The following is a 14893-nucleotide window of genomic DNA, read 5'->3' as shown; positions in this document are numbered from 1 at the left end:
CAAATCACAAATAAAAGTAGGAGAGGCAGGATTTTGCCAGACCCTTCTTGCTGAAGGCCAGAAGGAACGCTAGTCAACAAGAGGTAAGATCCATTTCTGAAGCAAATCCTTATTATATGCAGAGATAATAAAATAGAAACGTCTTAACCTCAGCTCAGTCTCTTCCTCAGGGAAAGAGCTGCAACAAAAGGAAGTTAACTTCATGTCCCGCTGGAGCATTGCTGGGGAAACAACTCAAGGAAACAGCAAAGATGACAGCAAAATAGTAAGAAGGTGGAAGGATACTATGATGATTCAGAGGCTTTCATGATTCAGCCATACATTTCAGCTTTGTCCCCTGAATTCTGCATTGCAGAATTCCTTTGACCTCATTCACCAAACTGGTGCTGGATATCCATACAAACATCTTCCATCCATCTTCTGACAGTACTTCAGTACTGCAATCATCACTTCAAGAAATTGAGGACAGCCCAAAAAGTTATGCATCTTGAGAGCTACAAATCTTGTGCCAGGAAACTGTTAAATACTTCAACACAAACACCAATCATATAATCAGAGATGACCAAATATTTTGCTTTTATATTTGTATACAGATATAATAAAAGGATCTTTCTTCCAACAACACAGACGGGTGCTAAATTTGTAACTTGGTGCTATAAAACATCAGCAAGCTGACATCTTCAATCATTGCTTGATGCTCCATAGCCCTTCATCAATGAAACTGTGTTTCAGAAAAATAGTTTCCTCCTTCAACAAAAAGGAACAAATTCTTACAGAAACCAGTTCAATCCACAAATGAAAAAAAAAAAAACAAAACCCAAACCAGCTTGAGTTGGGGTGTGGAAAAAGGGGACAGGGGAATACAGGGAGGTAGAATACAGGAAAGGATTCACTGATTTTATAAAAGGATTTTTTTTTGGTTTGACAATATATGCATTTTTGATTTCAGGAAGTTATTTTTGCATTGGAACACCTGGAAGAAAATGTATTTCCTTCAGTTCTCCCAAAGCAGAAGTTGCCATCACACTCTTGTTCCTTAAAGCGATCAGCATAACAGGACTGTAGATTTAATTATTTTTGTAAGCCCTACAGCGCATCCTCATTACTCCCAAGTTGCAAGCCACAGACTTAAAAATAAGACGAATGTCCTTACATCTTCTGCACATTTCAAGGAGGTCGTGGTACACAAGATTGCTTTCAGCAGAAGCAGCAAAAGATACACAGTGTAAGGATGCTCTCCACCAAGACAGACATCTTGTTCGTCCTCCCATGTCCCAGAAGATATGAGAAAAAGCAAGGGGAGCAGGATTAACACTGACAGTGTTATTTAAGACACAATTAATGTGATGGAGGAACTGGGAATCTGAGGGAAAGGGATGGAGCATTATAGGCAAAACTCACGGTCAACCATATTATGCTGCTGTTCTGGTAAGGCTTTCCAACATGCCTGCTGCTCATCTCTAATGCTAACCCAAGACTCCATACTGGAAGTTCCTAAAACCATTTCTAATTACCCTCCAAAACAGGGGAGAAAAAAAAAACCTAAATTCTACTCTGATTATGCAGGTCAGCTTGTTTTTATCTCATAGTTATAGAGAACAGTGCACAGAACTTAGAAGTTTTCACATTGTTTTTGCTAACTGCCATCTCTCTTAAAACTCTAATTTACAAGTTAGTTTTAATAAAGACATAGCAAGGCTCAGATAATAAACAATATGACATTTCTGCCACAGAAGTGACAACCAGTTTCCTTTTTGAGGAACAGCCTTTCATTTGAAATTAAAAAGGGGAGCATTAAATTAAGACACCAGTAAAAATGTGGAAAATTGGTTTTCACTACAGTAACACAACCAACGCAGCTACCAGCTTCCTGTTTATCACTGCTGCAGTTATATTAACATGCTGGGATAACTCTCAAGCACTGGGGACAGCCCCAACAACAGCATCTCACTAACTTCACAAAACCACCTTCATCATGTTCTGGACAGGACCACTGAACTCAGCCGTGCTCTCACATACCGGCAAAAACTTAACATGGTTGGGAGGCAGAACATGGAGAAGGACAAAGCCCTCTGAGCCAAATGCTGGCATCTTAGGGCTGGCAGCACAGTTGAACCAAAGTTCTCCTACCAAACTCAACAAGTAGTGCCTTCAGCTCTTCCTCCTCCTGCTCTGCTGGCACACTAGCTCATGGTTAGGGGAACATTCAGTGCTTGAATAGACTTCAGGACCTGCACAAGGAGCACAATGGATGAAGGCACCCTATGGGCCTGGCACCTATCCACCAGGGAAAAAAGCTGAATGGTGTCAATCCCAGCAGACACTTGGCACTTTGGTCAGTCTGAGCTCGCTTTCTGGAATAATCACACACATCAGTGCAGGTTAGGGGCTGACCTGCTGCAGAGGAGCTCTGTGGAGAAGGCCCCGGGTGTTCTGGTAGACAACAGGTTGGCCATGAATCAGCAGTGCCCCTGTGGGCAGGAAGAAAGGCCAGTGGTAGCCTGGGGTGCTTTACAAAGAGCATGGCCAGCAGGGTGAGGGAGGTGATCCTCCCCCTCTGCTCTGCCCCGGTGAGGCCACATCTGGAGCACTGGGCTCAGTTCTGGGCTCACCAGTTCAAGACAGGCAGGGAACTGCTGGAGAGGGTCCAGCAGTGGACCACAAAGATGATCGTGGCTGAGGACAGGCTGTGGGAGCTGGGGCTGTCCAGCCTGGAGGAGGCTGAGGGGGAATTTCATCACTGTTTATAAATATTTAAGTGCAGGTGTCAGGAGGATGGGGCCAGGCTCTTTCTGGTGGCTCCCAAAGACATGAGCAATGGGCACAAACTGGAACACAGGAAGTTCCATACGAACATGAGAAAGAACTTAACATTAAGGGTGTCAGAACACTAGAACGGGCTGCCCAGAGAGGTTGTGCATTCTCCATCTTTGGAGATATTCAAAACTTATCTGGACATTTTCCTGTGCAACCTGCTCTATGGAACCTGATTTAGCAGGAGGTTGGAGAGGGTGGTCTCTAGAGGTCCCTTTCAACCCTAGGAAGGTGATTCTAGGAAGGTAAGTCCACTCCAGATCATACAAAGTAAGGATGCTAGCTCATTTTCATAGTTTAATAGCAACAGAATCATTAAAGACATCATAACTAACTGTCCAGGAAGGGAAAATCTTCATTCCAACCACCATGTTATTAAATAAGTCTGTTTGTGTTCTCTATCGTAACAAGAAAGTTTTGCTTTTAAAGCTCCCTCTTCCTGCTGTTGTAGTACAAAGCCTAGTTGCAACCAGAATCCAGCCCCAGAATACTAAAATAAGGCTTTAAAAGCAGGCAGGCCTCTGCTCAGGCACAAAGACAGACAGGCCTGGGAACAAAGGTCCTGCCAATGTGAGGTGCAGCTTTCCTCCTGGAGGACATGCTTACAGGCAGCTGTGACTGCAATTGCAGGTGCACACTGTCTTTACCTCACTAGCAGCAAAGGAAATCCTCTACCCAGCTGAGCGAAGCCCCCTTTTCCCAGTGTACAGGAACTGCTGAGTCATGGCCTGAACAACTGACTGAGCACCTGGAGGAAAGACCCAGTCAGCCATGGGAGCACAGGTGAAGGCAATTCACCTGTGTGACCGGAAGGGCCTCATTTAAAAGCTGACTGCCACTGAGGAAGGATCTCTTTCTGGAGATCCCTCCTTGGTGGAAGCTTTTCCCTGTGAGCCCAGAATCTTCTGATATGGGTGAGTGATCTACTTCCCTTCCCTTGTAGCACCTTGCTATTGTGCCAGTCCTTCCATCTCTTTTGTAATGCCTTTTCCATCGTGTTGGTCCTTCTGATCGCAACACGCTGCCTCCCAGTCAACCATCTCCTTACAGCACTGGAATCTCTCCTAACCACAGCCCCATAACACATGCATCACACAGCAGAAATATCAGTGCGCTTAGGGACACATTACTGAAACACCATGACCCTTCCTAGCCACAAACCAGACAAAGGGCACCACATGTCCTAGGGGCTCAATGGCAGCCCCTCTCTGGTCCACAGGCTTGCTCGGAACCAGTAGCAGTTGGCAATCCCCAGGTGTTATCACACAGTGACACAATATCTTCTATTGGAGAGTCTCTGAAATTAAGCATTGAAGATGTTGCACATCAAGGTCAAGTTTCACTGATGGTCATTTGCAAAGGATTTGCCTCTCCAGTCCTAATAGTTCTGCAGACTGTATTTGTTTTCACATATTAAATGATCACACAAACAAACACAGCTTACAGACATATGTCCTGAGAACTTCCATAACAGAAAGGTACCACTTTAAGTGCAGGAGCACCTTCACTGCCCAATACCACACTTCACTGTAAGGAAAGCAAACTGAAGTCAGCACCTCTCCCCAGTTAGCACAGGCAAGCACTGCCTAGAGGTCATTACAAAACCCATCTGCTGGCACCAGAGTACGGCCACAACAGCCAGATGGATGCTCGATACCCTACATTTTTTCAGGAAACCCTCATCAGCTGGCACCTTTTCCCAGTCAGGTGTGTGCATCACACCAACTGCAAGATCTCAAGCAATAAAAACCAGCTAAAGCCTCCTGGTCACACTTTTTTTTTTTCTTCCAAATAAGAAATAAGCAATGGGATCAACACTGTACGAGTGAGCCTTCTGCCCAGACAGACACAAGCCTTCCATTGGAAACCACAGCAATCTGTGCGTTAAGCTCCCCATCCACACACCAGAACTGAAATGCCACCTTTCCTCCAATTCCTCTAAAACTTAACCAGGAACAGAAGAAGCTTTGGAAGAATCTACTGAGTGCTGGAAAATATAACATCCCAAATAAGCATTAAAATAAGGTTATAATTAAGACAGTAAACTCCATGCAAGCACACCTCTGTCTCTAGGCTGATCCTGCAGCCTGTTGGACAGAGGTCATCCAGAAATGAACTTCCAATGTGACAAGCAGCAGCGCAGCTAAATAAACCTGAACTGGAGGGAAAAAAAAACAAAAAAACCTCTCAATAGCAGAGAATCTAGCTAAGAGTTTCAGCACAGCCCCCCAAGTTAGCCTGGCTGTGGCAACACACTATGGAGAAAGCCAAAGCCAAGAGCCTGGGAAGGACAAGAGGACAGCCAAGTACAAGTCACACCACAGAGAGGTAAGAATGTGTTCCAGGTGCGGTTCTCAAATAAAGTGTGGTTTTAACAAAAGGATAAATTACACAAGTGGCATTTGTGTCAAAACAAGGACTGCACTTGAAAATTATCAAACATTAACGGAAAGCACTGCATAAATACTTCGTGAATTCACATTAAAACATGTGCAACACACTGTCATAAAGAGACACACGCTTTCAAACAACATATGGGCATTTGCCCTACAACATCTCCACTGCAGACTGAATTTTAAGAAAAAAGGGATTCCAACCTTTAGTTCTCCTAAGTTTTCCTATGACAATCTGTGGCAAAAAAAAAAAGGAGGAAATGTTTAACCATCTTCCCGATTTATTTATAGATGAAAACAATTTAATCAAAGTTCCCTTCTGTCCTTCTGCAGGAAGGAGGCCTGGGCAACCCTTCAGCAATCCACAGCCAGCAGCAGCCCCATCGCCTCGGTGCAGCAGGGAGGATCCCAGAGGTCACGCAGTGCGCTTGAAAGAACAACTCACCTGCCTATGAAAGAGGGAAATAACCAACAGTCTGCAATGACCAATTTACTTCTTCCAGAAACAGGGTACCAAAACTTATATCCATCTTACACAGATTAAATTGCAAATATATGATCTGGAATCACCACTCCTTCCCACGTGAGCACGTGAGCGCTGTGCACCAAGGGCAAAACATCTGTCCAAGCAGTGCCTGCAGATGTCAGGTGGTCACAGAGAGCTGACACACAGCAGCACGAGACTGCGAGGGCTGGAAAGGATCTCTGGAGATCCCCCACTCCAAACCCATGCCGCAGCAGGTGCCCTACCAGCAGGTCGCATAGGAAGCGTCCCGGAGAGTGCTCAACACCTCCAGAGAAGGAGTCTCCCACCTCTGTGGGCAACAACAGGCTGGAGCAGCCAGGGCTCTGCACACTCACAACAGTTCTTTCTCACTTTGAAGAGTTCTGCCCAGAACCACACCGAGACAAAAAGTGAATCGCTTCGGATCTCAAACCTCAGCGGGGTCCAGCGGCTGCGGTCGGGCAGTAGAAGCGCAGCCCCCAGCGTCGAGCCCCCAGGCCGCGGGGCGGGCAGCGCGGGGCGTCCGAGCGGCAGCGGAGCGGCGTTCCCGGGAGCGCGGGGCCACCGCCGAACCGCAGCCCAAAGCCGCGCGGAGGCGGAGGAAGGGAGCGGCACTGCAGGGCCCTGCGGCACGGCCGGGCGGCGCGGAACGCGGCCTCACGGCGCTCAGGGCCGGGCGGCGGGGCCGAAGCCCCCAGCACCCCCCAGGCACGGCCGCGGGAAGCGGGGCGAGGCCGAAGCGGCTCCCGCGCCCCTCTCCGGGCGTCGCGGCGAAGGCACCGAGCCCCATCACGGCACCGCCCCGGAGCTCGGCCGCCACCGTTCCGCTCTTACCTTCTGACAACTCCAGCTCCAGTTCCGCCAGGCTCTCGCGCACCTCGGGCGGCAGCGGCACCGCATCCAGTGAACAGCCACCCCGCTCCGCCGCCATAGCGCGAGCACACCACGGCCAGCCCCAGCACTGCCTCTGGCGGGAGCGGCAGGAAGGGAAGCCCCCGGCCCGACCGCACCGCGCAGCCGCCGGGTCCGGCCCGGCCCGGGCAGCGCCCCCTAGCGTCCGGCAGTGCCGCTCCGGCCCCGGACTGAAAAGATAGCGGACGGCTCCGCTCGAGGAAAGGACGGGGCTGCCGATGGCACCGCACACCCAGAGCGACACCGCAGCCTCCACGGCGCGCCTTTGCTCTGGGCCGCCCCTCGGTGAACGGGAGCTGCGGAGCCGCGGCCCTGCAGGGTGACAGAAGCGGAGGAGCCTCTGTTAGTTCTGAACTCAGGACCCCGTAGTGCTAAGGGCGCCGTGCTGTGTGCACGGCTTCGGGGCTGACCTACGGCAGTGGTCACTGCGCTATAGCACAAAGTGCTGACAGGAAATACCGAGCTTTTTGTGTGCAGAGGAGTAATGCTTGACCCATTTCCAGTATCATTTACCGCCTCCCCCCCAACCCCAACCAATGAATCTCCAGAACGTTGGATTGCTTACACCGCAGGTAGGTGTTACAATGTGCCAGTGCAGCTCACACACAACGTTCATTTGAAAGAACAGAAGCAATCCTTACAATGTGCCAACACACTACCAGCAGAGCATGCTGCTAAACCAAAAGCACAAACCCCAAGAAATGGACCTTAAACGTGGTTTGGCTGTCTTCCCAAAGAGCTGGGTGGCAAACCTCACTGTTAGTTGGGATTTGTAGTGTCACCACTGTGACAGCTCACCAGCTCCTGCCTGTGCCCACTGTGTGCAGGGAGGACTCTGTACATGGGGTCTGAGCCCCTGTCTAACACACGTGTCTCTTCCCAGCGACCTCATGATGTTTAACTTACAGAGTGTGGTGCTCTGTCAATTAGAGACCAAATAAACCGTTACTGACCTGTGGTGGATCCAGGTCCTGAGGTTTGACAGACCTCCTGTATACAAAGGAAAAATGCAAAGAGCAATTCACATACACACATGAAATTATGGATTTTATTCAGTGTCAGCTGTGAATGCTTGTCTGGATACACACACTGTTTACAGCAGAAGACAACCTGATGCTGCATTAAGGACACCATTAACATTCAGTGCACAGTTTGACAGATTGCCAGATCTGCATAAAGGCTCCAGATCCAGAATAAAACGAACCTGCCATGCTCATGGATCCGTATAAACTTTCTTGGTCAATTCACATGGGATTAGAACTATTCACAAGCCACCTTACTATTGCAAGATTTTATACCAAATCAGGTATTGTTTGTTCATGCACAGGTGCCTCTGGAGCAGGCAGCCTGCAGCGGCAAGGGAGGCACCTAAAGGCTTCACCCATGGCAGAGCTGTGGGATATGGCACCCAGATGCAGAATGACACCCATCAGCGCTCATCAGCAAGTCACATTGCCCAAGGGCAGCTTTGCCTCACAGGGATGTAGGTGTGAGCATGAACTGCACTATCCTGCCCTGCTGGCTGTGTTCCTGTGACCCCAGAATACAGCGCTGGATGCTCCAACTCATAAACGACAAAAATACACTGACTTGTCAGGGACAGCACTTTCTCATGGCAGGCTCCAGTCAACACAGCTAGAAGCATGTCCTAAAGAGCCAACATGTCAGAGTTTCCATGTGGGAGTGTCACCATAGCTGTCGATTTTAGGGATATAAACAAGATTAGTAATTGCCAGAAAAGTTAGCTTTTTTTTTCTTTTTTTAAAATTTGTATTAGATCAAGCTCAGTCACAGAAGAATCCAAGGAGTGGCTTGACACTGAACTGGAATGTGATGAGGAAGACTAAGGGAAATAAGTCTTATTTATTGCAAAGACAAAAAAGCAAATCGTGACATCCCAAAAGGCAATGTGTCTTAAAGATGATTTGGGAGAGTTTTTAGCTGTTCTATTAGTTAACAATCTTACAGAAATATTAAAACCCAGATTATCAGAACAGCAAAAAAAAAATTGTAAGGTGAAAACAAATAACTATATGCTGTAAGAACTCACTAATAAAATGTGATTTTAACAACTTTTTTTACAAGGAATCCACCTATACACTATGGAAAAATAAACACCAAAGAGACTCTTTGCAACTGACAATACAGTGATATAGGCACACTTCAGCTGTTAACGTACTAGTGATTCTGTATGAGAATGTAAAACATTGTTCTTAGTGAAAAGTAACTTCCTCTTATAGTACTAAAATATAATAAGAAGTCATAAAAATCTGATGCAAAAGCACTGCCCTTTATTTAGTTGCACAGGAGATGATAAGTGCCTCCATTCACCAGGGAATAACTCAGAAGGACCCAATAACTTGGCGGTTTTGCAGCACAGATTTCAGAAGCATTCTGATCATTTTTTCATGTTTCTCTTGCAAAGCGGGCCTGGAACTTGTCCTAAATTTAAATAAAACAAATGAATATTAGAAAGGTGCTTGTGTTAGGAAGCAAAAGGGTGCAGTTAGCAGCAGCATGTTATTTCCTCAATGTGTTTCATATGAACTACACTGAAAGCAATTATAATCTTCACGAGCACCTAGGAAGTTGAAAGCTTACAGCCCTGCCAAAGCAAACATTCACACATTAAGACCAATGGTCAATTAGAAGAGTACACAGAGAGCAATGGATTGCTTCATTCAGCCGGACTATTCTTGTGATGATTCAAGGTGCACTGTGCTGCTGTATAAGCTGTTGTAACTGAGGGGTGATGTAAAGTTCAGCAACTGGGAACTCACGTTACTCAAAGCTCTGTTCATGCAGGTTATTCCATGGTACTGCAACTCCCTACAGCATCATTCTGGTAACATGAACATTCACACCAGTATGCATTGTACCCCAGTTAAGTACTCTACAATTAACACAAAATACCTTATTCTGTGAAATACCTCAGGTTTCAGTTCTAACATCTGATTCTCTATACCTGCCATAAATAATTGCAGTACTTGGGAAAAGAAAAAATTAAAGTCAGGATATTAAGGTTTCTAGGAAAAATGCTGCTAAGAATGTCAGTTTCCATATGGAAGTGTCACTGTAGCTGTTGACTATGGATAGGACTAGGATTTGTAAACAAAGTTAACCTTTTTTTTTAACCTTTTAAACCTTAAGAAAATATATTGTATTTAGTGAAGTCAGAGAGCCAGAAAAACAATGTCCTGGACTTTCCCCAGAGCTGTTGTCCAGCTGTACCATGCTCCTATGAACTTTGACAAAGCAAAAATTTTTCTCTTTCTAGAGAAACACACATAGTTTTCAAGTTTAAATTTTCAAGGTTAACTCTAAGGGTGTGTTAGGACTGCACCACATAATCTTAAGAATTTGCCTCAGAAGTTAGCTTTGAAGTCATCATTTTTCCAAATGCAGAAATCAGTACTAACAATTACTGATACCTTTGTTGGATCAGTGATAGAATGCCTGCTCCACCCTCCCTCCCACAAACATCTCCATAGAGATGATTTATTTGCTGATGACAAAGACCAAAGATGTGGCAGTAAGAGCAACAGTGTCTGTCGCAGAGGTCTGCAGGTTCAGTCAGGTATGTTTATTTTCTTCCTCATCTCAGCTCAAACAACACAAAACCACACATCTTTGTGCAAAAGCTGCAGGACAGTTATAAGATACAAGACTGCCTGGGAAACAGCACTGACAAAGGTTATGCCTAGTGAAAGAAACATGTAGGTGTGCATATGCAATTCACAGAAGAATCAACGTGGCCCACCCCTAGTGCCATGGCCTCGCTGTAGACAGATGTCTGCACAGTAAAATCTGTTCAGCTTTTGGCTGAGTATATGGGGAACTAAGGAAGCTGCTGGTAGGAGGAAACAAACATTTCTTGCCTAGAGATTGATGACTGCAGTGACCCACAAGTAGTCTTAGTAAGTAAACAACTGACTGGGGGGATGAGCAGACAGAACACGGGGAAGGAATCAGCAACAGCAGGCAAAAGGGAAAACAGTTGGACAAAAACATCCATGGCATTATCTGACTTGATGACCCTTACAAGTTCAGATCAGAGAACTCAGTAACAAACTGGGATGGGCAAAGTAAGTTTTGGGAAGATGTTCCAAAGACCCCAGAGGAATAGCTGCCAGGAGGCCCCTCCACTCTGTAGAGCTCACTGGAGCCATGCATGGAGGAGGCACCCCAGCCTTGTGTGTTTTTTAGCCCAAGAAAAATATGGTTGTTTTCTTGGGGTTTTCTTGTTTTTTTCTTTTTTTATCTGCTATGGAAGTGATAAATGAAGGGAGTAGGATAGTTCATGCTGCAGAGGAGGCCATACTCAGCTATAACAATGATATTACAGTGACTGAATTTAAAACAAGTTATTTCCATACATTTCATTTAAACTGCAGAACTTGCTTATTTAGACTTGATAACAGGAGGGAAAAAATGACATGGAAATTATTCACCCTTATCTCTGAAGAATTTCACTGAAGTTCTTCTGAGAAATGACATACTTGGACTAATTTGAGGTACAATTTACAACAAAGTTACATTTCAGAGGCTTAATTTTTCCTCCTCTCACACAGGAAATACATCTTTCACTAAAATAAAGCTTTTTACATTCTCTAAGTATTATAGGCAATATGCAGGAAAACCCATGTAAAGAGGATCCCAGACTACTCGCAGCACTGAGTGCAGCAGGGTTTCTCTTACCTGGCTGAATCCCTCTCAGTCTTTGCTGGATAATCTCCAAGCGATGGATGTATTCTATAAGCGATCGTTCAGGATCCTGAGTAGGCACAAGGGACTTTTCTGAAGTGGATGGAGGCAATCTTAAAAAGGAAAACAAAGTTCTGTTTTTTTCTCATGCTACACTCAAATTTACACTCATACAGACATTTATTCAGTGCAAAGCAAACTCAGTAGACACCACCAGCACCACAAACTTGCATGTATCTAGATTGAAAAAAAAAATAGACTAGGCAGCTTTGTTTACACAGGAGCCAAAAGGAAGGATGTTTTGGTAAGAGCTGGAATACCTATGAGTCTCACTCTCCTGGTAAGCAACCAAAAGTTGCTCTGCTAAGAAAGCTGCAAACAGAGGCAAATGCAAATGGCTGGATAAACCCACTTCTATGGAGAAGAGCATGCTGCATCCAAGAGCGTAGCAGGTTAAAGTCTACTTTGAAGGACAAGGCTGAAAAAGCTGAAATCACATACTGTGACTGTACTGCTTTATTCTACATTATTAATAGTTTAGGAAACTATTAATAGAAACATACATTTGTGGGGACATTCTGTGCAAACATACTGCTACCCTGGAGTTGAGAGGTTTTCCCTCTCCCTGTTCTCTTGTATACAGGAATGCAGTTCCTATCAATCCCTTCTTTCTGTTCATCTCTGCCAGGAAATGCTTCTCACATCCACATTTGATTTTAGCTATCACTATCACATGAAGGGGGATGGGGATAAAATGACGCTTGCTAGGGTGGAGCGAGTTCAGAAATTTCAACTAGATTTGATGGGGGAAGAGGGTGGAGGTCAGTGGGACAGAGAAGGGCTTGGGGATGTTGTCGTTCTAGGAGACTGCAGGGAAAAACCTCCGACCTGTCCTGTAGGATCTGCTGGGAACTCCTCAGAGGAGGTAATGTTGCTGAACCCCCCCCATCTGAAACCTTCTCGTGTCCCTGTAGGAAGCAGCTGGGGAAAACTTCAGATTTCTTTGGGAGGTTTGAGGGAGGGCCTCTCTAGAATGGTAGTGTGCCAGAAAGCCCAGCTGAAGTGCCTTTACACTAATGCACGCAGCATGGGAAATAAGCAGGAGGAGTTGGAAACCATGATGTGCTTGGAAAATTATGACCTGGTTGCTATCATGGAAATGTGGTGGGACGAATCCCACAATTGGAATACTCTAACTGAGGGCTACAGACTCTTCAGAAGGGATAGACATGGTAGAAAGGGACGGGGAGTCGCCCTCTATGTTAGGAAGTGGATAGATTGCGAAGAGCTGTGTCTGAGTAACAGCCATGACCAGAGAGCTTATGGGTTAAAATCAAGGATCAGTCCAGTAAAGGACATCTAGTGGTTGGGGTCTGTTACAGGCCACCTGATCAGCGTGAGCCTGTTGATGAGGCCTTCTTGCTTCAGCTGCAGAAGTGTCGTGCTCATGGGGTCTTGTCCTGATGGGGGATTTCAACCACCCAGATATCTGCTGGGATAGTGGCATGGCAGGCAGCAGACAATCCAGGAGATTCCTGGAGTCTGCTGAGGATAACTTCCTGTTCCGGGTATTAGACGGACCAACCCAAGGTGAAGCCTTACCGGACCTGGTGCTCACCAATGCGGAGAAGAGCATTAGAGGGGTTAAGAGTGAAGGCAGCCTGGGCTGTAGTGATCATGCCCTGGTGGAGTCTGTGTTCTGGAAGAATGCAGGCTTGGAAAAAAGTAGAGTCAGGACCCTGAGCTTCAGGAGAGCAAACTTTGAGCTGCTCATGGAACTGCTGGGTGGGATCTCCTGGGAAATTGTCCTTAAGGGCACTGGAACAGAACAGACCTGGCAGCTCTTTAAGGACACCCTCCTGAGAGCACAAGAGCTCTCCATCCCCCAGCAAAAGAAATCGAGCAGAGGAGGCGGGCAACCGGCATGGCTGAGCAAGGACCTGCAGCTTAAACTGAGGGAAAAGAGAGAAACATACATGAAGTGGAAGCAGGATTGTGTAGCCTGGGAGGAATATAGGGCTGCTGTCCGCATGTGTAGAGATAAGATCAGGAAAGCCAAGGCGCAGAAAGAGCTGAACTTGGCTAGGGATGTGAAAAATAACAAGGTGTTCTACAGGTACATCGGCAGGAGGAGACAGGTTGAGTGTTCCCCCTCTGATAAATGAGGACGGAGAATTGGCTTCCTCAGACATGGAAAAAGCTGAGGTGCTCAATAAGTGCTTTGCCTTGGCCTTCACTGGTGGTCAGGCTCCCCATGTCTTGCCAGGACCCTGAACCTCGAGGTGTGGGTGAGAGGAGCAGATTCCGTCCCACTGTAACAGTGGAACAAGTCCAAGACTTCCTCATGATACTGAATGTATGTAAGTCCATGGGGCCGGATGATATCCATCCCAGGGTTCTGAGAGATGGCTGATGTGGTTGCCAAGTCGCTCTCCATCATATTTGAAAAATCACGGCTGTCCGGTGAAGTCCCTGGTGACTGGAGAAAGGGAAACATTACTCCCATTTTTAAGAAAGGGAGAAAGGATGACCCAGGGAGCTACAGGCTGGTGAGCCTCACCTCTGTGCCTGGGAAGATCATGGAGCAGATCCTCCTAGAAGACATGTCAAGGCACACATGAGACAAAGAGGTGATCCGAGACAGCCAGCATGGCTTCACCAAGGGCAGATCCTGTCTGACCAATCTGGTGGCCTTCCATGATGGAGTGACAGAACCAGTGGATGGCAGAAGGGCAACAGATGTCATCTACCTGGACTTCTCCAAAGCCTTTGACATGGTCCCTCACCACATCCTTCTGGATGGATTTGAAGGATGGTGTTATGGTTTTGTGATTTTTTTGTTGTCGGTATTCCACATCATTACATCATGTAAGGTACGGGCAGTTAAAGGGTTAATTCCCCGGTTACTGTAAACTGCCTTTTTTTTTTTGGTGTGGCCCTCTGAGGGGGAGGGGAGGAGGTGCACTCCCCAGGGGTCTTTGCGGGGGAGGGGGTGGTGAAGCCAGGTGGGAGGCGCGGGGTCTGTTCTTCCCAGCCTGGCGGAGAAAGCACATGGTCCTCCTGCATTTTACTGTGTAAGATTTTCAGCCTGTAAACCCTCTATCATAATTCTACTAGCCTCATTTTGATATATTTAGTAAAATTAGTTGTTCCTCCTCAGATTGGTGCCGCTGTTTTTTTTGTGTTAGATCCGTCTACGGGTCCCCCTCTTCCCAGGTTGCGGCTCCGCGGCTTCTCTGCCGCTTTAGCCGCCGGACCGCCCGGGGGCTGGCTCTTGTCGCCGGCGATTTTTTTTCTTTCCTTCCTCTCTTCACGTTTTTTTTCTTTTGGGCCTGTCCCCCCCTTGTCACGGACGCAGACCCTTAGACAATACCGTGACAAATATTGGTGGAGAATGCGGGCAATAGATCTGCTTTCAATTTTTGGAATGATGCATAAAGGATTAACGATAATCATGTTCCTCGGAACATACTGGTTTCTGGTTAAGGCTATCATGTTCTGTGTTGGAGTTGTGTGTACATATAACTACATAATGGCGCTGATGGAGATACCGGCCTGGTGCTTG

The 14893-nt window shown here is 46.6% G+C and overlaps 2 protein-coding genes across 15 annotated transcripts in view; both read right to left on the bottom strand.

The window, feature by feature from the left end:
• Nucleotides 1-7796, bottom strand: part of DIP2A (disco interacting protein 2 homolog A) — a 122260-nt gene extending 114464 nt beyond the window's left edge. For 2 of the 5 annotated variants that reach the window (XR_002439327.1, XM_021398743.1), the window contains exon 1: nt 7578-7796. Coding sequence is in view for 3 of the 5 variants with exons in the window: in XM_021398743.1 (XP_021254418.1) it covers nt 7578-7764 (187 nt within the window). In the remaining 2 variants the exon portion in view is untranslated. Of the gene's footprint in view, nt 1-6546; nt 6738-7577 lie in introns of those variants that run through there. The other 3 variants (XM_021398744.1, XM_021398745.1, XM_021398746.1) reach the window with 2 other exon arrangements.
• PCNT (pericentrin) overlaps nt 7659-14893 on the bottom strand; it is a 115345-nt gene continuing 108110 nt past the window's right edge. For all 10 annotated transcript variants that reach the window (XM_021398732.1, XM_021398734.1, XM_021398733.1 and 7 more), the window contains 2 exons: nt 11323-11441; nt 7659-9066 (listed from right to left, as the gene is read on the bottom strand). In XM_021398732.1, coding sequence (XP_021254407.1) covers nt 9023-9066; nt 11323-11441 — 163 coding nt within the window. In that variant the 3' untranslated portion in view covers nt 7659-9022. The remainder of the gene's footprint in view (nt 9067-11322; nt 11442-14893) is intronic.

This window comes from Numida meleagris, chromosome 5, assembly GCF_002078875.1.
Source record: "Numida meleagris isolate 19003 breed g44 Domestic line chromosome 5, NumMel1.0, whole genome shotgun sequence".
Classification (NCBI taxonomy): Eukaryota; Metazoa; Chordata; class Aves; order Galliformes; family Numididae; genus Numida; species Numida meleagris.
Note: the sequence above shows the minus strand (reverse complement) of the source record. Positions and strands in the feature narration are given on the sequence as shown.